At 39.5% G+C, this 22,996-nt stretch overlaps 1 protein-coding gene across 1 annotated transcript; it reads right to left on the reverse strand.

Annotated features, from left to right (window-relative positions):
- Positions 1-1,731: 1,731 nt before the first annotated feature.
- Positions 1,732-22,192, reverse strand: CSRP3 (cysteine and glycine rich protein 3). Its single transcript, XM_081934265.1, has 6 exons — positions 22,038-22,192; positions 15,237-15,381; positions 8,752-8,923; positions 4,732-4,864; positions 3,988-4,081; positions 1,732-1,868 (listed from the first exon to the last, which is right to left on the reverse strand). The coding sequence occupies exons 2-6, from the start codon at positions 15,346-15,348 to the stop codon at positions 1,795-1,797; spliced, it is 585 nt and encodes a 194-aa protein (XP_081790391.1). The 5' UTR covers positions 15,349-15,381; positions 22,038-22,192; the 3' UTR covers positions 1,732-1,794.
- Positions 22,193-22,996: the final 804 nt, after the last annotated feature.

Genomic DNA, 22,996 nt, shown 5'->3' on the forward strand with positions numbered 1-22,996 from the left:
ATCAAAATACGCTATTATATGATATCCAATTTAAAATTCATAAGAAGTTATTATACTTCTCTGCTAATATATAACTATGCATTAGGCAGTGACGTGCAGTCAAGTGAGGCACAGCCTAACCTCTCATCATCAGGGCAGCGAGTCATTCGATGGGAAACTTGCCTTTTGGGAGGAATGACCCAACTTGGCTCCCGCTTTCAATCTGCCGCCCAACGCCCGAACGGAGAAGCAAAGAGGCAGGAGAGACAAAGCAGGAGCCAAGCCAAGTCATTCCTTCCAAGAGGCAAGTTTCCTATCGAATGACTCGCTGCCCTAGACTCGAGGCTCCAGTCCAGCCTGTGGTGCTTGCAGCCCCCGCCAGCTCCTCCAGGGACTCCCAAGCTCGGCACCAGAGAGCCGCCGCGAGAGGGGCCGGCCAGGTTGCCTGGGCGGCGGCAGAGGTTCTCTTTATTCTTTTGGGCGCGGGAAGTGGGGGGGAGAGGCTACCTCCGCTCCATCCGCTCCCCACCTGCGCTGCCCTCGCCCGACAAGCGTGCCCCGGATTCCACGCAGCTCTGGCAGGCGGTGCCGTGGCCGAATCCCAAGGCGGAGGGCGGCAGGTCGCAACTGAGCATGCCTGACTGTGGAATTCTGGGAGTTGAAGTCCACAAGTCTAAAAAAATTGCTGCCTCACCAGCTATAAACGTCACCGCACGTCACTGGTTAGGACTATGCAGTACTTAGATCAAAGCCCCCAAAGTGATCTAGGAAAAAGTCATAGCTGCTTTAAAGTACTGCAGTCAGTTGCTATGTTGGCAATCTCTTGTCTTTGCAGGCTTTTGGAAATTGAATCCAAAGCATCGGACAACCCTAACCTACATAAAGGCTGTTTAGATTTGACATATGTATGCTCACATTTCAGTTAAAGCTTCAGTATATTACTGGCTTTAAATATTTAAAGGAAAATATATTAGTCACTGACACTGAACAACATATGCAGTAATGACAAGCTTTTAAAAAAAAATTACCTAATGCATGTAAAAACAGAAAAAAGAAGATTGACTATGAATCTTTCTGATAGGCATTAATATTGCACACCAAATTTATGATAAATTTGACCTGCAGTACAAATCTAGTGCATCCTAAAGTTCATGCCAGAGTGGAACAGAATAAAAATTGCCTCAGATAAATGCAGATTACAACTGTATTTTTGAATAAGTGCAAAGTTTAAGTGAAATGACAAAAAGAGTACTGTGTAAAGTAATTTGAGAAATGGTGAATGAAATATTTCTTTCACAATTTAATTACACTTCTTTTATGCGGCACAGCACATTTACTGCTGTCTTCAGTAAAATATGCTTAAAGATAGAATAGCCAATCAGTTTTTCCCAACAAAGACATCAAAATTTTGAGAGGATTAAATTTAAAAAATAATATAGAGATTATACTTGCAGGTAGACTTATTAAAGTATGTTATCATTCTGATCATAATCCTAACCCAATGCCTATATTTCATGTTCCATCTTCACTTGGTTGATGTTTCATATATTGTATGATAAAGAATAGGAATTGAGTTTTGCTTAATTAGCACAAGTGTAAAAGTAACAGCGTCAGGATTGTCTGTGTAATTATCTTGATAAAATAACCAGAATTTTGATTCAGAAATTATTTATGAACAGTCCACATCTCAATGTTAGGGAGTTCTGTTGCTCAGGAATGAAATGCTATTTTTCAAAAATGATTTCCCACAACAAGAAATTAAATTTTTATTGTTACTTATTTAGATAGGCCTAAATGAGATCTCAACATGGCATCTTATTCCACCTTCTCAACTTGAGTGAGGCCACCAAATCCAATTCCTTTAGGGCCAAAATTCTTTGCATAACAAACTGTAAAACAAAGAAAGGAATGTTAGATTTAACTATTTTCATAAGCCTATCAACACAAAACATTATCTAATCTTTCATAAAACCCAACTTTTCTATAAAGCTTTGAGAACAATACCATGTTGAAATACGCCTAAATATATATAACCTAAATAACTCCATGTTGCTCCTTTATTTGCTCCTTGCCTCCATCTAGTCACTTCCCTACTTGACTGGGTACTGGTTTAGACTCCATTATTTCTTTTTTTTAAATTAATTAATTAATTAATTATTTTTATTAAAAGTGCAGCATTTTAAAGCAGGCATAATAACTTAGCTTAAAGCAGGCATAAGCAGGCATAATAGTACAACATTTTAAGTGCAAACAGAGCCACCAGATCTGGTCTTCAAAATTTTAGGTGACCACGGGAAGAGTAAGGTTCTACATTTAGGCAAGAAAAACGAAATGCACAAGTACAATATAGGTAGTACCTTGCTCAATAGTAGTAACTGTGAGAGGGATCTTGGAGTCCTAGTGGACATCCAAGTGGATTTAAATATGAGCCAGCAGTATGCAGCAGCTGCCAAAAAAGCCAACATAGTTCTAGGCTACATAAACAGAGGGATAGAATTAAGATCACGTGAAGTGTTAATACCACCAAGTGTGGTAAGGCCACACTTGGAATACTGCATTCAGTTTTGGTCGCCACAATGTGGAAAAGATGTGGAGACTCTAGAAAGAGTGCAGAGAAGAGCAACAAAGATGATTAGGGGACTGGAGACTAAAACATATGAAGAACGGTTGCAGGAACTGGGTATGTCTAGTTTAGTGAAAAGAAGGACTAGGGGAGACACGATAGTGTTCCAATATCTCAAGGGTTGCCACAAAGAAGAGGGAGTCAAACTATTTTCCAAGGCACTTGAGGGTAGAACAAGAAGCAATGGGTGGAAACTAATCAAGGAGAGAAGCAACTTAGAACTGAGGAGAAACTTCCTGACAGTTAGAACAATTAATCAGTGGAACAGCTTGCCTCCAGAAGTTGTGAATGCCCCAACACTGGAAGTCTTTAAGAAGATGTTGGATAGTTATTTGTCTGAAATGGTATAGAGTTTCCTGCCTAGGCAGGAGGGTGGACTAGAAGACCTCCAAGGTCCCTTCCAACTCTGCTATTGTATTGTATTGTATTAAGACAACCGCATCGAGGAACTCTCATCTCTTTGCTTCCACCTGAATTTTTGTACCTCTATTAAAAAAAAAACATTTTAGCAAAGTGACACAGGTTTTAAAGCAAACGTTTATCACACAAGGAGTTTCATGGGTTGACTACATAATCATTATGTCATTTGTTGCTAGCATGATTACTCGCATGACCGAAGGCTTGTCAGCTGTGATACATCATACCACACACTGATTTGTGTCACCATTATTTTTTGATCGGACCAAATTTGTTTGGGTTCACACAACCAATTAAGCCATAAATAAGGCATTGCCCTTTCTCAACTCATAATGTGTATCAAGCTAATATAAGAGACATTACATTGCTTAAAGAACATGGAGAAAGGTGCAGTACTCCGATGGGAAAGAAGATCAAATGTTAATGAGGGACAAATTGAATCTGTATCTGCTGTTTTTACTCATAGTTCATTTTTCAGGGCACTACAATGCTTTGAAAATTTGTAATTCAACTACCATTAAAAAAATTAATTAGCAAAAAATGTGGAATTAAAAATCTACTGGATTATTTTTGTCTTCAGGTCAGTGTTGACTCCTGGTGACTAGTCACTTCAGTTTTCTTGGCAAGAATTTGGAAGAGTTCTTGCGTCCTTCCTAGGGCTGGGAGTAGTGAATGCTCCAAGGTCACCCAATTGGCTTTGAGCCTAAGGCAGAACTAGAATTCATGATTCCCCAGTTTCTAGCCTGATGTCTAAATCACTTCACCAGACTGGCTCTTCATTGAATTTGGTATGAAAATGGTGAATCTATCATTGATGTGTGGATGTCTCCTTCACTACAATCTTTGAAAGAATCAAGTTTCATTGGATACTTCTTTGAAAAAAAAATTGGGTCTAAATTCAACATGCATAGTCTAAGTCTGAATGCTAATAAGCTGCTCTGAAATGATATTTTACATATTACACTTGCCTTTACAATAAATCTCTCCATCTTTGTCTGTAACATTTGTAGATTCTAGACTTTTCCCACAAATAGCACATCGGAAGCAAGTCTTGTGCCAAGGCTGAAACCAAAGACAAAAAAATAATTAACTCACATAAAGTATTTGCAAAGCAAGGTTTATGTTTGACCATCTATTCATATATTAAGAGAAGGATTATCTGACCTTAATTTACCTTTCACAAGCTAATCTGGACTTCAGACAGAACATTTATGCTGAATACACGTGAAAATCATAGTACCGTGTTTCCCCAAAAATAAGACAAAAATTTTCTTTTGATCCCCGAAATAAGTACTTGGCCTTATTTTCGGGGAGGTCTTATTATTTTTGAGGTGCAGGAGGCGCCGAGGGTGGTCACCTTATCACTGCTGCTGTGTTGCAATATTTTCCGGGAGATCTTATTTTCAGGGAAACGGGGTAATTATTGTTGCCTCAAGCAGATCAGAGTCAGACTGTCAACTGCAAAATCAGGATGACGCATCATTTTAAAATGTGAAAGAAAGAAGACAAATGTGTCTTTCTGCTGCATAATCCTTGGCATATCAACCTATGGCTTCTCTTTAGTGTTACATAGGTTTGGAATCATAATCTTGTATCTACTGTACATGTGACAATATGAAGTTTGTTAATTATTCTTGGTTTGTGATAGCTGTCAGCCGAAGTGTTTTAATAGTAACTGTGTATTGTGATAACATATTTCATAGATTTCTTACCTTTCCTCCTCCTATTATCTTCTCTGCAGCATACACTGACTTTCCACAACGAGGACATTTTTCTACTTCTCCAAACCTTGTGGCAAATTTTGAAGGGTTGGTAGGGGTAGACGGACGACCTGGCTTTGGTGAGCTGGTGGCAAAAAAGTTTAGCATATATTAACTTTTTTATCTCAAAGATTTAACTAAATTTAGGAAAATCTGACCTGACAAATAATGTATCAAATAAGGAGAAGTGAAGGGAGAGGGGGAAAGAGGGAGGGAGGGAGAGAGAGAGAGAGGGAGAGAGAACGAACATTTATGTTTTTAATAGAATCAACCAATATTACCAATGTAACTTAAGAACTATATATTCTAAAGAATTTATTGTCAGGCTGGTTCTTTAAAACACAATTGCTGATTTCCTGCTGACCATAGTTTATAGCAGAATGTTCAATTTCTTCATGCTCAGCATGAAGTAAAAGAGGAAGATCTATTTCTTTGAGATATCCTGATAAGTATAAAGAACAATAGAAATATAAAAGTAACTATTTTTAATGGTTAGAAAGGTTTGAGCATCAAAATCACATATAGTGTGATATTTTGAAGAATAATAAATGTATTTTGATGCAGATTTTTGTAGGTTCTGTCAATGAACCATAGCTACAAATTTAACACAGATAAAATGTAAAAGAATTAGAGAAATAAAAGGCACCATTCAAAAGCAAAGATACCTAGTGAAATTTCAGAATAAAAGACATACACTATAATAAGGGTAGTGTCATAGAACCATGTATATTATGGTTATTGCAGATTTCAAAAGAAACGAGGAATAAACCTTCAGATCTGCCACATTGATAAATAGTGATAAATGTCCACAGCTTTTGTAATTCTACAATACACACAGTATTGTTTAGTCTGGGTCAAGGTTAGAAAACAGAAGGAACAATACACTGTTGTAGTACATGGAAATCTTTTTAAGCCTTTTCCAACCCCACCCCACCCACCAAATAAATGTCCTAAATTCCTTTCCTGGGATAGCCTACAATCTCCTTGTCCTTTGCATTCTTCATTGTTTGGGTCCTTGGTGCTGAGAACTATTCTCTGAGCTCAGTTCAACCCTGAGCTACATACATTCTCTCCCATTGGTAGCATAGCTTAGACTTTAAAAAACACAATATAGAAATCTGAATATCCTTGGACAAATGTTTTTGGAGAGATGATTTTAGATTAACCTGATTTGCTAAACAGAATCCAATGCAAGAAATTATTGCCAGAGGTTCCGTATTTGGATTCTGTTGTCTCTATTCCATTCCCCACCATGCCACTTCTCTCCCCAATCCAGTTCCAGTGAGGAAGGTTTTCCTGATTTGACTACTCCAATTGATATGTTCAAATCTGTATGTAGACAGCACAAATGCATAAATGAAAAGGTTGTTAAGAATAAAGACCAATTCTTTAAGAGGAAGTGTCCTGCTTGCTAAATAGTCCTGATCCCTTTAATATCTTTCTGTAAATAATATCTTTCTGTAAGTAAAAAGAAGTACCATATTAAGATGGTAAGAGCTGCAGTGGCACAATGTAACCAGCAGTACTGTGGGCTACTTCTGCTGATCACCTCTTGCCTGCAGTTTGGCAGATCGAATCTCACCAGGCTCAAGGTTGTCTCAGCCTTCCATCCATCTGAGGTGGGTAAAATGAGGAGCCAAATTGTTGGGGGCAATAGGATGACTCTGTAAACTGCTTAGAGAGGGCTGTAAAGCACTATGAAGTGGTATATAAGTCTAAGTGCTAAGGGGACAAAAGCATATTGGACCCTATACTCTGGAATGCTTTGCCCTTACAAGCGCCTTTCATATTTTACCAGTTTACCACAAACTGGTAAAAATCATTTTCTCTAAACAGACATTCAAGGTGAAGGATCCTTGGTGCTCTCTGAGTTTGGTGTTAGTTTGCTAGCACTGGTGTTCTATATCTACAAGAAAACAACCAAGCTCAGAGAGCACCAAGGACCCTTTATTTCAATCCTGAGCTATAAATATTCTTTATTGAGACATTTAAGGTATAAATGGTTGGTGTGTGATGTAGAATTTGTAGTGTGTATTGTTTTTACTGCCAGGCGTAATACCAAACTAAGCAGTTAGAAGATCCTGGAAAACAAACAATTGAACAAAGAAACAATGGAATGTATGGGTCATATCTATACATGCACATTGCTTTGTGGGTTGTAAGTTTTTTCCAATGAAGGAGTAGGCACCAAAGGAGTCCCTTATTAAGATAATTTGTTTTTAACTAAATCTTGTTTTATTACTAAACAAGATATAATAAATCATGTAGATATCCAGAAAAAGTTGTTCAAATCACAGTTTGAAAACTTTTTAAAAAGCCACCACCCTTGTATTAACGTTGGAAATTATTATTGTTGCTTTATTTAAATTAGGATGATATTTTCTCTGTCTTTAGGGCTGTGGTGGTGCAGTTGTTAGAATACAGTACTGCAGGTTACTTCTGCTGACTGCCGGTTGCCTGAAGTTCGTCAGTTTCATTCTCACCAGGCTCAAGGTTGACATCCTTCTATCCTTCCAAGGTTGCTAAAATGAGGGCCCAGATTGTTGGGGGCAATATGCTGACTCTGTATACTGCTTAGACAGGACTGTAAAGGACTGTGAAGTGGTATAATGTCCATAAGTCTAATTGCTATTGCTATTTCTACTTTATTATAGAAATATGAACATAGAACTTTATAGAGCAGTAGGTAGTGTTTAATCTTAGTTACTCAAAACAAATATTCTACTTCAGCATGGAGTACAGTGACCATGTTTTCTTGGAAAAAGATAAATCTGAAAAGGGGGCTAATTTGAAAGGTTTGTAAGGGAAAAAATGGTTATGTTGATAATTTTGTTTTACAAAGTCAAATTCAACAGTAAAACCAAGAAAAACTTTACAAAAGCACATATTCTAATAATATGCCTTAAATCAACCAGTATATGTAAAACTATTTTAGAAAGAAAATTCAGTTTCATATAAATGAGAAAGACTGCGTATCAAACAGTACATTTGTTTTATAAAAGTTAAATAACTGGAATAAAGGACAAAAGTTAGTTTTTGAAAAATATATAAATATAAAGGAGGCCTTCTGGAAACAAAGGATTGTACCAGTGGTGGGATTCAGAAATTTTTACTACTGATTCTGTGGGTGTGGCAGGGAAGGTTACTGCAAAATCCCCAATACCTCCCCACTGCACTAACTTGCTTTCCAGCTCTGTTCTCCTGTTTAAGGCAACAAAAGATCAGCTGGGAGGCAGTGGGGGTGGGTCCAACCTATTTGCCAGTTCTCTGAACTACTCAAGATTTCTGCTACCGGTTCTCCAGAAACTGTCAGAACTGGTTGAATACCAGCTCTGGATTGTACTTTATAATTAATAGGATCACTCTACCCTAGAAGGAAAGTAATCAGCAGATTGTAATGGGACTACTTCAAGAATGAGGGAAACTTCAGGATAATGTGACTGGACAAAGTAATCAAGGTTGTTGTTGGGATAATTTAAGGAGAGGGCATAATTACACCACCATACAAAGCAAAGGTAAATAGAAATCAAATAATTGATAATAATATTCCATTCATTGTGTAATTACCATTAATGTAATATTCAGCTATGTGATACCATGCAGTTCTCTGGAAGTAAGGAGGGCTTGGCCTCCAGCTGAAAGAATTAAAATTTAGATTCTATTTATTTTTACAAAATTTAAAGTATGTGTAAATAAGGCTTCATTTTCTGATGCCATGTAAAGGAAATATTCTTTGCCCAATAGAATATGTAATCGTTTTAAAGTAATACTCCTGAAGAACTAAGTCTAATTGTTTTAAAGTAATACTTCTGAAGGACTAAGGCTCATTAAAATGGTTTTAGGAAAATGATTGTAGCAATTAAAGAAAAACAACCAGATAACTATTTCTCCAGCATGTTGTTATGGAAACTGAGCGAAATAACTGGATGCAACCACAGCTATAATTATAAAACAACCCAGGATTTCACTCACTGCTGCTGTAAATCCAGCCCCAGATGTTCTCCTGTGTCCGTGCTGAGACAACCGGCACCTTGCCCAAAGCCAATTCCTTTGGGGCCATATTTCCTCCCATAACATGTTTTGCAGTAGATTTCAGATTCATGAGCCGCTACTGTTGTGCTGTCCAGAGCTTTTCGGCAACCCACTAAGAAAGAAAGACGAAAACACATGTTATGGTCCTGATCTGCAAACAGAGACACTTGCATTTTACTATTCTGCATTGGAAGCTTGGAAATGAAGATACGAAAAGTTTCCCTACAATAATAATCAACGGCAATATAAACTAGTTTCATCCACTGTTAGAGAAATGAGAAGCAATCATGGGTCCAGAAAAGCTAGGATGGAAAATACTGTTTCCCTCACCATTACAGCCCTTGAGAAGGGTATCATGCAAAGAAGAATAAAAGCTAGAATTCATGGATGGTGACAAGGATAGCAAGCTTTGAGTTCAGAAAGTCTGAAGGTCTGTTTCTGTAGAGTTGATCCTATGCACTTGAGTGCTTTGTTGCAACTTTAAGCCATGGCTAGCTTCACATAGATTTATAACTAAATAGCATTACAGAAATGCTATTAAATCTCTGGTGATACTTTTCTCCAAAGGAAAGTAAATCTGGGTGCCCACTGGACCTGGATTCATTTGCCTATTTGAGGAGAACATTTCCCAAATGAAAACCCACTTTGAGCAAGTGTGGCATTATAATAAAGATTATGCATGGGACAGCTTCTCTTTCATATCCCTCCCCAGCCATAAACCATGTCTGCCTATCCAGCTTTGAAGTGAAGGTCATGACAAATTCCGACCTTATAAAACACCATTACAAAGTTCCTTAAGATTATGTGAAGTGCTTTGAATACTTATAGATCCTTTGAAGTCTAATGCAAATTAAGCTTTATTTGTATTTTTGGCAATGTATATTTACAGGCTACGTCTGGGTCACAATTGTGGGAAATAATGCTTTTCTGAATTCCGCCACTATCCCATGGAACAAAAATAAGATTTATTCTGACTATATTGCAATAGTATTGCTAGCTATATGACTATAACTTCATTCCCTTACGAAATTAACAAAGGCCACTGCAAATGTTTCATATTTGTCTTAAGGACAGGAAGGCAGATATTCGCAGATGCTACAAATACATTTTCTCCAGTACACTAAGATCACAAATGAAAGTTGATTATTGAAGTGAATCGGGACGGATAACATTGAGCTCTCTAAAGAAATAGTGTTCTGTGATTTCATGAATTTCCTCCTTGACTATTTCGCATTCTCATCTGGGAAGAAAAGATAATGACGTTTGCTCTGTGAATTGTTAAGGGATGGCTCCAGCAGCAGATAAAGTGCTTCTATTTCTGGTCTCTTTGGAATAGAGAGTCTGTGCTGCAACAGATGGCACCAAAGCCTTGCTGGCTGAGAAGACTCATCTGTCAGAAAGTAGTTTGAAGTTGACAAATTGTGATTGAGCCACACAACCACCACAGATGCCCTTTAAGTCAAAACTGACTTGGACAAATCAGAGGTGTTAATGACAGCAAGTCACATCGTAAGGGGTAGAATCCCCACCCCCCAACACACACACACACACACACACACACAGGAGCGGCTGTGTTGTCTGCCAGCATTGTTCCACAAAATTAATGACTGAAGGCCATTATTTATATGACTTTCCTACTAGTTATACTTCAAGCTGTGTGAACACCATAAAATCGTCTAACAATTTAAACAACAAACTAGCTCACAAACATTTGCTACAAGAAATAATGTAAACATATAATGCAAACAATCAAGGAGCAGCAACCTTGATGCCTTTTATGCAGAAGTATGGTCTATTAAGTTTAATAAGATATTTAACTCCCAGATAATGAGGATGCAGTTGCGGTCTAAAAGTCTCTACAATAAAGCCTAATGTTGCACATTAAAAGCCATTGTATAAAATACTTTTTTTTTATATCTAACACACAGAGAGAAAGGGGTGCTGTCTTGCTCTCAGCTGTCAACTCAGAGGAGAAGGTATTAAGGAAAGAAATCAGATCTACAGCCATCCATTGGGTGTGAACAGTAGATAGACCATTATTTTGAGAAAACCCCTGTCATGGTCAGATCACTCACTTCTCCAGCTGGACTTCCCTGGCGCTGCTCCCCACCGCGGGGAGGCGGAACCAGACTATCCCAGATGGTTCCGCCCCAGGCGTCTGATGGAGCCAGATAGGTTCCAGGCAGAGCTTGGGCCACCTCCTGCAGACCTGCCCCACCCCCGGGCAGAGGACCTGGTAGCCGCTTGGAATAATGCGGCCGCCGGTGCCTTAGACCGGGTGGCGCCTTTGCGGCCTCTTCGACGGCCACGATCTACCCGGGCCCCCTGGTTTAACGGGGAGCTAAGGGCAATGAAACGCCTTAGGAGACGCCTAGAGAGTAAGTGGAGGTCCTCCCGCTCCGAATCCGACCGAGCACAAGTAAGAGCCTACGTAAGGACTTACCTTGTGGCAATAAGAGTGGCCAAACGTCAGTATTGTGCCACCCTTATAGCGTCCGCGGAGAACCGCCCTGCCGCCCTATTTCGGGTGACCCGCTCCCTTTTGTCACAGGGGCAGCGGGACCCCCCATTACTGGGCCGGGCAGAGGAATTTGGAGAGTTCCTGCAGGATAAAATCGATCGGATCCGAAGGGGATGGACCCACCTCAGTGCTCCAGTGGGGACGTCTGAAGCTAGTCTTGAGAGACCATGCTGGGAGGAGTTTGACCCTGTTGTCACCGAAGATTTGGACAGGTTGCGCGGGCGACTGCGAGCCACTACATGTTTATTGGACCCGTGTCCCTCCTGGTTGGTACTGGCCTCCTGGGAGGGCTCACGAGGCTGGCTACTGGAGCTGGTGAACGCTTCGCTGGGTGAGGGCCTTTTACCAGCCGCCTTGAAAGAGGCGGTGGTGAGGCCCCTGCTCAAGAAGCCTTCTCTGGACTCAACGGAGCTAGCAAATTACCGTCCTGTCTCCAACCTTCCTTTCTTAGCGAAGGTTGTTGAGAGTGTGGTGGCTCAGCAGTTTCCGCGTCACCTAGAAGAAGCTGATTATCTAGACCCGCGCCAGTCCGGCTTCCGGCCCGGTCACAGCACGGAGACAGCCTTGGTCGCGTTGGTGGATGATCTCTGGAGGGCAAAGGATGGGGGTTGTTCCTCCATCCTTGTCCTATTAGACCTCTCGGCGGCCTTCGATACCATCGACCATGGTATCCTATTGCGCCGTCTGGAGGGGTTGGGGGTCGGGGGCACCGTATTACGATGGTTCCGCTCCTACCTCTCTGGCCGGACGCAATGTGTGTTGGCAGGAGAGGAGAGGTTGACCGCGAGGCCCCTTATCTGTGGGGTCCCACAGGGCTCGATCCTCTCGCCTCTCCTGTTCAACATATATATGAAGCCGCTGGGTGAGATCATCCGTGGTTTTGGGGTGGGATACCATCTGTATGCTGATGACACTCAGCTGTACATTTCCACCCCAAACCACCCCAACGAGGCTGTTGAAGTGATGTCCCGATGTCTGGAAGCCGTACGGGTCTGGATGGATGACAACAGGCTCAGGCTCAACCCCTCCAAGACAGAGTGGCTGTGGCTTCCGGCTTCCCGGTTCAACCAGCATATGCCATCGCTGACCATCGGAGATGATCAATTAGCCCCGGTGGAAGGGGCACGCAATTTGGGCGTCCTCCTTGATGCCCGGCTGTCTATGGAAGATCATGTGACAGCCGTGGCGAGGGGGGCGTTCCACCAGGTTCGCCTGGTGCGCCAGTTGCGGCCCCTTTTGGACCGGGAGGCCTTGCGTACAGTCACTCACGCACTGGTGACGTCTCGCCTGGACTACTGTAATGCTCTCTACATGGGGCTCCCCTTGAGGTGCACCCGGAGACTGCAGTTGGTCCAGAATGCAGCCGCGCGGGTAATTATGGGGAGATCGAGGTTCTCCCATATAACACCTATCCTGCACGAGCTGCACTGGCTTCCTGTGGTCTACCGGGTGCGCTTCAAGGTACTGGTTACCACCTTCAAAGCGCTCCATGGCACAGGGCCTAGTTACCTGCGGGATCGCGTCCTGCCCCATACATCCCTGCGACCCGTCCACTCACACAGAGAGGGACTACTCCGGGTGCCGTCCTCCAGAGAGTGCCAGAGGGCAGCGCCCAGAAGTAGGGCCTTCTCTGTAGTGGGCCCCACCCTTTGGAATGACCTCCCCCCAGACATCAGAACTACAACCGACCTTCGCTCCTTCCGTATGAAGCTGAAAACCTACCTGTTTCGACTAGCTGACCTGGCATAACTCTACAACCTCCCCAGCCCAGGGCATTTTTAATTGTAATTTTAGTTTTTAAGGGTTAATTTCACTGGGGTTTTAACTTTTTTAAGTATTGTAACTTATTTATTTATTCTTACCTCCTCTATACGCTATATAATACCTTTGTACGTCGCCCCGAGTCCCTGTGGGGAGAGGGGGCGACTAATAAGTTCAAGTAATAAATAAATAAATAAATAAAACCAATTACTGATCATGGATTTAAGAGACAGGAAGCTTTTCCTAATGTTTCACCATAAATCAAGTCTCTTGTACTTTAAAAACATTTTCCCTTGTTCTAGCCACTAGGATGTCAGTTTCAATTATATGAAAGGAGAAGTTGTGTTGAACATTAAAGAAAATAACCACCTTTCTATAAAGATTGGAAAGAATACAGTACAGGTTTTGGTCCCTCCAACCATCACCCCTTCTTTGGCTTGCCAAATTATTCTTTTATCAAAGTCAACCCTGTTCTCCAATTGATCTGATGCTCATTTTTATTTGATATGCAACATCTGGATTCTTCATAGATCCTAGCACAGGCTGACTGAAAGGTATTTTACCAGTTATGCTGTCATATAATTTCTGTCAGTGTTGACTATTCAGTCTCCTTATTCTTCTTCATTCCTCCAAAAGCACTTATTATTATTTTTTCAACAGTCAAAACCTACTCTTAACATGGATAGAGACATCTAACCAATTATCAGACCCATGAACAAAAAGAACATCTATTTTCTATCAGTGTAATTTACAATCTTTCTTGTGGCAAGACATTCATTGGTCTTTCAAATGAGAAAGGCTGTTAGAAAAACAATATTAACGGTATTGAAAATTGAAATTAAATACATATAGGATGTTTACATCCATGCATCTAATAATATTTGTAAGCTATCATGAGACACCTCTAGGCAAGATGGGCAACATATAAATTGAATAAATAAATATTTCTCTTTTGTCATATTAAAATTAGTGTTTGATGTAATTTTTGGAGGAGCTCTGGAGGACTCATCTCGGATCTGAGAGAGCTACAGTGTAGAACTTCTAGCTGACTGGAATAGTGAATACAAGCTTGTTTCTCCCAGAAGGAATCTTTATGTTATCCAACGTGGCACTATTCATAAACACAACAGAGATGTCAGTATAGAACTATCACATATACAGTATGTCACATATTTTTCCTCCCGGAGGATTTTAAGCAAAGAGTTACTATTAAGAAGTCGTAGCAATGGATGTTCTACATTAGTAGAAAATTGGACCAGAGTACCTTGAAGGCTCTTTCCCATGCTACAATTGGAGTCACACATCATGCTACGTCATAATATTGCTTATTTTTTTATTTACTTTTTATTTGCTTGCTTGCTTATTTATTTGTTTGTTTTCAATTTCTGTAGCCATCCATCTCAATCAATGACTCTGAGCCAATCAATTCTGGCTTATGTTGTATGGTCCCCAAAATTGTGGCTAATAAAGGGATTTATAGCTAATTTTATGCAAGCTCACTTATTATGGCTCATTTAACAAATCCTTCTGAGGTCGGTAAAATGAAGAACCAGATTGTTGGGGATAATACCAGTGGTGCAATTCAGCCAGTTCTATCTGGTTCGGGTGAACTGGTAGCGGTGGTGGCGGGAGGCTCCGCTCACCCACCAGGACGTCTTCACATCCCATTTTTGATGCTCTGTGTATGTGCGGAAGGTCCTGTGCATGCACAGAGGTGGTACATTTGCGAACCGGTAGCAAAGGTAAATTGATTTCACCCCTGGAAAATATGATGTTCTATAAACCACTTAAACTCAAAGAGCGCTATAAAGCATTATGAAGCGATATATAAGTCTTAAGTGCTATTACTATTGCTAATATTATGACTTAATGCTCTGAGTTAATCCACTTGAGTGATGTTATGGTTCTGTAAAAGATTTTCTCTCAAGCACTATAAAATGGGTTTCTGAAAACTTTATAAGAACCAAGGATTGATTTATTATTTAGTATTTATTCATTCATGGTTACATTTGAATACAATAATTATTTTTAGCTGCTCTTTTTGTAGGCAGAAATAAAGGATATTAGCTATTGTTCCAGGAGTCACAATGAGGAATAACAATCTGTAATTATTTAGTGAAAGAAGAAACATAGATGAACTTACTGCATAGGAAACATGTCTTATGAAAACTCCGCCCATTACATTGAATTTCCTCAGCATGGTAGACTGTTTTGTCACACGCACCACATTTGGCTCCGCCTCCCCAATTTGGCATCCTTGATATTTTTCAATTGGCTTGAGCTGGCACCTTTAAATCCAGAAATAAATGAAGCATAATTAGCAGAAATTAGTCCTCCAACGTGCTACACTAAAACATTTTAACATGATGCTGTGCGAGCTATCCAGCTGTGTCATAATGGAGCTCTCAGTTTGGGACTACCATATCTGGGCTGCAAACCTTCAGACAATCACTAGATGACATAGAAAAAGAATTCTCTCTCTCTTTGATGCAGTCACGATATGGCATGCCCAGGATGGTTCCTGTAAAAATGTAGGGCTTGACTCTGGATTAGTTGACCAATTTAAATTATGGGAATTGAGATGATTCAAAAGTGCAAGAATCTCCCAAATTTATGACCTTTTATGAAGGGCGAAGTCTGAAAAATAAGAAGAGGATGAAAAATAGCTGATAAAAATCCTCAAGGATTGTGAAAGTTACCCAACATGTGAGACCCTCTTGTACCCTTCCTGGGTGCCACCACATATATCTATATATCTGTCATGATGCCTCTTGGAATCATCATTCCAGGGAATTGTGGAAGTGGAAAATTGTGGCACATAGAGGAACTGGGGGTTGGAAAATCTTCATTAATGTTTAATAGTAAGTGGGGGGGGGGAGCCAGATAAGACAATAATCAAGAACAGAGCACTGTCACTATCTTGAACTTATAGCCACTGTAAAAACGTGTGCATTGGGTTAGTGCAGTGCTTCTCAAATAGTGGGGCGCGCCCCCCAGGGGGGGCGCAAGGCTCCATAAAGAGGGGCTCGTTCGACCTCGTTTGACTGTCAGGAGCGAAGCTGCCATGAGGTGACCACGCTCACGAGCATAACTTCTTCTCCGCCTTCCAAACTTCAAAACTCGGCTGCCGAGTCTTCCAGCAGTGGCTGCTCTAGGAGTGCGCTCTATGGTTGTGGGCTGGCTGCTGGACAGAGAGTCTTTTGGATATAGAGTCTTCCAGACAGAGAGTCTTTCAGCAGCCAGCCCACAACCATAAAGCACCCTCCTAGAGCCACCGCTGCTGGAAGACTCAGCAGCCGAGTTTTGGAGTTTGGAAGCCAGAGAACTTTGTCCTTGAAAGTGGTAATGTCTTTCTATCAGAGCATATGTAACTATTTGAACAAAACTGAAAGTTCATTCTTTTCCCTTTGTTTTATATCTACAATCGTAAGCGTATTCAAGTTCCACTTTTTAGGCCTTATCAAAACAGTGCTAAACTAACTACGCTTGGACACAAAGCTATAGTAATTCTGCAAAGAGCAATCATCTATAGTGGATAGATTCTTCTGAATATTTATTCAGAGAGATATAATCTCTCTCTCTCTCTCTCTTTTCTGCTACAGTTAATAAAGCTATTCTTTGTTGTAAATTGATCCACATTTCTTTCTTTTTTATTATCTTATACGTTAATAAGGATACAGTGTTATGCAGAGGTGTACTTATAACAATTTTATAGACAAATGATACTATTTAGTCGCGCGGGGCGCGCGAAATGTTTTCTTCTTCCTAGGGGGGGCATGACAGAAAATAATTGAGAAGCACTGGGTTAGTGGCAGAAAACCTTTTGATACCTGAGACAAATCTAATAGTTTCATCTTCCTTTCAAGAAACATGAAACGCAAGGTTATTTTGGCACCTATGGCAGGAGATCCCATTGACTGTCCCACTGACATCTCTTGACTATTCCTGACAACAAAACAATGCAACGATAATAAATAAAATTGTAATTCTCAGAACTCCCAGACTCTGTTTCATTTTGTAGTGCCCTTCAGCTTCAATCCAAAAGGGATCTATAGAGATCTTCTAGTTAAGCCTTTAAAGAAATAATAAATTGCATGATGCAAAATGTAGTATCTTCTACAAAGCAGCCTTTCATGATATAAGAACCTCCTTGAGTTCTCAACACAACCATTAGATATGATCTCTTGTTGCTCCAATTACTGTCAGCACTGTAGGGTTTTCATACTTAATCTAAACGGCATTTATTCCTACTGAGTTTATCCTTTTGCCGAGTGGATCTTCTTTAGAAAGATCAAGGTATTTAAAACATCTAGGAATTATTCCTATGCTTAGCAATAACTAGCTGTATCCCATTTTAATTACTGTAAATTACCATGAAAGTATTTTCCTTCTGAAAAGGAAATACCTATTTCAGTTCAAGAGAAGGAAGAAGCATTTGCCCTCCCTTCAAATATCAGTAAGATATTTTTTCACCATGTGCATTTAATAAAAATAAGTATAAGCTCAAGAATAACAAAATGAGGGCAAGCATACTCGCGCTGCAACTTGGGAGTGCTCTCCTTTAACACACTTGGCTTTATTCTCTGCTGCTATATATTGAAAGTGTGGCTCTTTTCTTTCTTTCGTTCAGTGCCTCCTCTCTTATTTCCCCATGCTATTTTATTTTAGCTCACTTGTGTTGTTGCTCAGCAACCAAAGTTAAAAAGAAATTCCTCTCATGCTCCCAGGTCTCCCTGAGTTGTTAGAAAAGCAGAGTGTAGCATTTGATAATGTATTGCAGAGGCACATCCTTTCAGATTCCACAAATAAATGTGTAAATTTCCTCCCTTTGAAAATCTGAGCTTTGCAATATGGTACAACAAAAGTTTAGCCCCGGCATTTAAAGCTTGTTCACATAGGCAATTAAGAATGGCATCACAGACGTTAGAAAGCAAATGTTGCCCGTCCTGGAAACATAGCAGCACAAAAGAAGAGTTGCAATGAACAGCTGTGGAAAGCAGATACATCTGCAAAGAAAGGGTTGGGCTGGATCTGAATCTGGCTTAAAATGGTTAATAAATGGCTGCTCAACTCTGATGAACTATCTTTGTGCTAAAGGTCCTTGGCCCAAATATTTCATGTTGGAATCTCTGCTCAGAAATTCTAACGTGAGAATGTACGTGCTTTGATTACCACTTAACAAAAGAGCCTCCTATCTCATCAAATGTTTTGTGTCAGAGATTAAAAGTCTAAGAGGTTGGAGGTGGATCACGAGGGAGAAGAATGCAAAATAGATAAAAGGGTGAGGGGAGGGGAATACATTTAACTTGATTGCACTTGCTGGATGTAGAACTGAGAATTAAGAAAGCAGTGGCCTTAAGAAAATGCTTTATTATTTGGATCAGTTTGACATTGTTTTTGTTGCATTCCCCTTTCCTTGCCTTCTTTTTAGTAATAATTCCAAGGACAGCAATACATTTATGAAGGAAATGCAACGTTCTTAACTTCTTAAAGCAAATAGGTTACATTTAGAATGTCTGTCCAGACTCTTATCAAACACCTTCAGATGGAGAAACCACAACCTCAATAGAAAAGTCTGTTCTAATATTGTTGATATTTTTTCATTAGCTAACTTGACATTTTCTCTAAAAAACACAATTGTATATCAATAATTAAACATCCATATTCACTTAATTATCTGAAAATCACCCAGCTCTTCCAATTAGGTTAGTCTTATAATAAAATCCAACATGACAGCTTCGTATATTCATCCATCTTCAGCTCCCGTTGTCTGCTGTTTTGTTTTTATTACTTCACTTTTTTGAGCACATCATCAGTGACAAAGGTGAGATGAAACAAATCTTTCCCTTTGTTCTAAATTCTGGGCAGTTGAGTAGATTGAGCCAAATAAAATTAGAAAATGTGTTTCAGTTCAAAGGAAGGAGATCTCTACTTCCCCTCTCAATGTGGTATGAAATATGATTAATAAGCTACAAATTTTCCAAATGGCACAAAAAGGAGCTAAAAAAATAACTCTAGCTATTACTAATATTTAGAAAGCCAACAACATACACAAACATCAACAGTATTAACTCTACTTAATGGTTAGTCTGGTTCCAGATTTTAAATGTTGGTGTTCCATCATGCCTGGGAGAAATACAAATAAACTCAAATGCTATTTGAATTGTCATCCCTGTTGCATTCCAGATATTCCATGATTCATTGGAAGAAAAAGGGGATCCAATGCTCTTCGCCTTCTGCTTTTCTAAGTTAGATGAGTGATCCTATCAGTAAATCCACACAGAAAAAAAATTCTGTGGGACAATAATGGCGTTGGCTAGTAGGATGCAGCAAGCAAATATAAGACTCAAAATATAGCAGTGACCTTTTCCTCGTCCTATATTTCATATGTACCATAGAAAGGACCTGCATTGCTCATACTGCTTTCTTGATGTCTTGGTGAGTCATATTTTCTAGCCTCAGTCTGTTACATTATGATCAGTTGGGTTACTCTGAACTTCTGGCTCAGTCCATCTTTAACCCTCTTGGCAAGCCAGTCCCTTTCTTATTATAGCTTTCCTCTAAGAGATAGTTTATCTAACTGACACTGGACCAAAACATTATTAAGATATTTTTTTTAAGTCAAGTCCAAGATGTCAGAAATTGCACTGAGATTAACCTAGCATTTGCTCCTAAAAATTGCCATCTTGCTGTCACAGAAAAAGGGAGCTAGAGAGAAAAGTATTATGCCTAAGAATAATACAAAAATGAGTTACATTACTAGTTTCCCAATTTAAAATATAAGAGGAAATATTGGAATTATAGTATATTGAGGCAGAGTTAAACACAAGTAATAGAAATAATCACATATTGTCTTCCTGTATCTTCCCTGTGTTACATTTTGGCTCAGAGGTTGTTTTCTTGAATTCAGTCAAATATATGTATACCTTAGTTTGATCTGTGTAGTGACATAATCAATATTACTTCTGGCGGGGAATACTTGGCAAACTATTTTTCCCAACTACCTGCAGAATATATGATAATAGTCAGTTCAATCAGTCCATTACACCATGGGTCAATAAAATAAAAAGTAAATCTCTCTCTTTTCACTTATGGGTTGTACCTGCTCTAATCTGCCAAGAATGTCAAATTTTGGGCTATAGAAAACTCTTGTGGTTCCAAGGGTACATCTGTATCAAAAATCACCTCCAACTTACAAGCCTGAAGTTGGTGAGAGGAACGTAACTCCCTTACCATATAGGCCAAACATAAGTCAACCAAAGGAAAGAACATGCAAGAACCTAAAGAATCATGGAAGCAATCCTGCATATTAAATATAATCTCCATACATGAAAATTTTCTCCCCAAAAATAGTTTATTATACATTACCTGTTGATTAAAATTCTGTCTGTTATAGAGAAAATAAGATCTGTTGTAATAAAAATGAACTGAAAAAAACCTCCCCTCAATCACAATATACTTTTGATTTTGTTCAGTAAATTTATTCAGATTTGTAACCTTGAAACTGGAGTATCTTTAGTTTGTCATAGGAAAATCTAAGCATTCAATTGGTTTCAGTGAAATATAATTCAAGACGTGTAGCTTCAATTTTTCTTCCTCAGAAAAAATTGCGATGACTACAAATAAAATTCAGTGTTTCATAACACAGTGGCACTTTTTAAGATACAGATCACAGGAGAGCTATTTTCCCAGATTTTATGAAGATCTTTCATCTTATCTTATTTCAGAAATGCACAAAAACTACCTGAAGCATTCAGCTTTCCAGCATCTTTGGCAGATTTCTAGGTGGAACAAGATCAGTATTTTTAGCTGCTGTTACTTTGCTTTGGTGGGTTAATTTTTACATTAAAAAGAAATCCTGCCTTTATTTTTTTTAAATAAGATAACTCATGGTGAATTAGAGTTGGAAGGAACCATGGAGGTCTTATAATCCAAACCCCTGCTCAAGCAGGAGACATTATACCATTCCAGGAAAATGGCTATTCAATATCTTCTTAAAGACCACCAGTGGAGCATTCACAACTTCAGAAGGCAAGCTGTTTTAATGGTTAATTGTTCTGTCAGGAACTTTCTCCTTAGTTCTAGGTTGCATCTCTCTTTGATAAGTTTCCATCTGTTACATCTGGTCCTGTCTTCAGGTGCTTTGGATAATTGGTCAATCCCCTCTTCTTTGTTATAGCTTTTTAACTATTAGAAGACTGGTATCATGTCACCCTCTAGTCCTTCTCTTCGTTAAACGAGACATTCCCAGTTCTTGCAACCATTCATTTGTTTTAGTCTTCCTTCTTTCTCCTCCTGTTTTGCCCACAACAGCCCTGTGAGGTAAGTTGGACTGCAAGAGAGGGACCAGCCCAAAACCAACCTAAAGCAGGACAAGAAGTCATTTTTTTGTTTCCAGCTGGGTGTTTTAAATACTAGACCAAACTGGATTTAGTTCTCTGGTTTCTCCGGATTGTGAAAATATACTGTATTCATTAAAGGAATCCCAGACTGCAATATTAAATGAAATTACGAACAAGAGCTCCATTACACTAGAGCAGTGGTTCCCAACCTTTTTTTGGCCATGCCCCACCTACGCATCTCTAAAATTCTGATCCTCGATCCCCCGGTGACATATAATTCTTACTTTACTCAAAAAGTGAACTCTACTCACGTGGAGGAAACCTAAAAGGCCATTAACTTGGTTTAAACAAGGTTTAAATTGCCCCCCTTAAAAATAAAATTGCTCCCCAGGGGGGTGCGGGGCCCACGTTGGGAACCATTGCACTATGATGGGGGTTTGGGGGGGGAGGGGGAGTTAAATTCAAAATTTACAGACTTGCTAAAAAAAATTATTGCAACAGTAGTAAACAAATTCCAGCAATCCATTTCTCTCCATGTGAAAAAACCACCCTCACTAAACAATAGCAGACTGTACCCCTTAATGTTTCTTAGCAATACTTACAAGAAGGAAATGTATGTATCTTCTTGTCTTCTTTATCTTTTTGAAGAGACCAAGCCAAGATCCGGCTGACTTTAAATATTTTCCAGGAGAGGCGGGCTGTGTTAGTTGGGACAGGGGTATGTGAGCAATGATACTGCTATCAGGTAGCTTAAAATAACTTGTGACAAAGCCTTGGATTGAACATCAGTCATGACCAAGTAACAGAACAATGTTGGCCCCTCATATTACAGCCAATGCTTCCAACTTCAGTCGTCTAGACAAAAAGAAATCAAATGAATCAATAGGCCTAAGCTGAGTCAATTATAACTGGATCCTTAAAAAAGAAATGAAATTCATTTAGACAGACCACTCAGCTATAGAAAATGTTCATTGCGGAAAAGCTGTAAATGTGGTACACTATCATTATATGAAGACCATGTAGAAATTTGTCATCCCCCCAAACTGAATAGAAAAAAAAAATCACCTTGGATCATTTTTAACACTCAGAGATGATACTCATCACAGCACATGCTGTTGCCACGTATCCACTTAATCAAAGGCTGCGGGTGTTGTTGTTGTTGTTGTTTTTGCTTCTTCTTGGAGACCAATTTAAGAAAAAAGAACTCAGCCTAAATGTTTACAATGACAGATTAAAACAGGTGAGGCAACCTAATGCCCTTTAATTCCCAACAACTCCAGGCAGCATGGCAAATAGTATGAGACAAGTACAAAACATCTGGAGAGCATCAACATGCCTCATAAATTAAGCCTAAACTAAATGTAGTAGTTTACTGAATGATTAGTCATGTAACCTTATCAATAAAATGAAATATAGTGCATAGTCTAATTCCAAAATGAAATGGATCATTCAGTGATCTATTAAGAAGCATCTGCAGGGATATTCGAAGAGTTAGGAAGAATCATGAAGTCTCCCTTAGTTCATATTTACTCATGTTGACTACCATGATAGGAACAATGAA

Source organism: Natrix helvetica, assembly GCF_964273705.1.
Source record: "Natrix helvetica genome assembly, chromosome: 1".
Taxonomy (NCBI): domain Eukaryota; kingdom Metazoa; phylum Chordata; class Lepidosauria; order Squamata; family Natricidae; genus Natrix; species Natrix helvetica.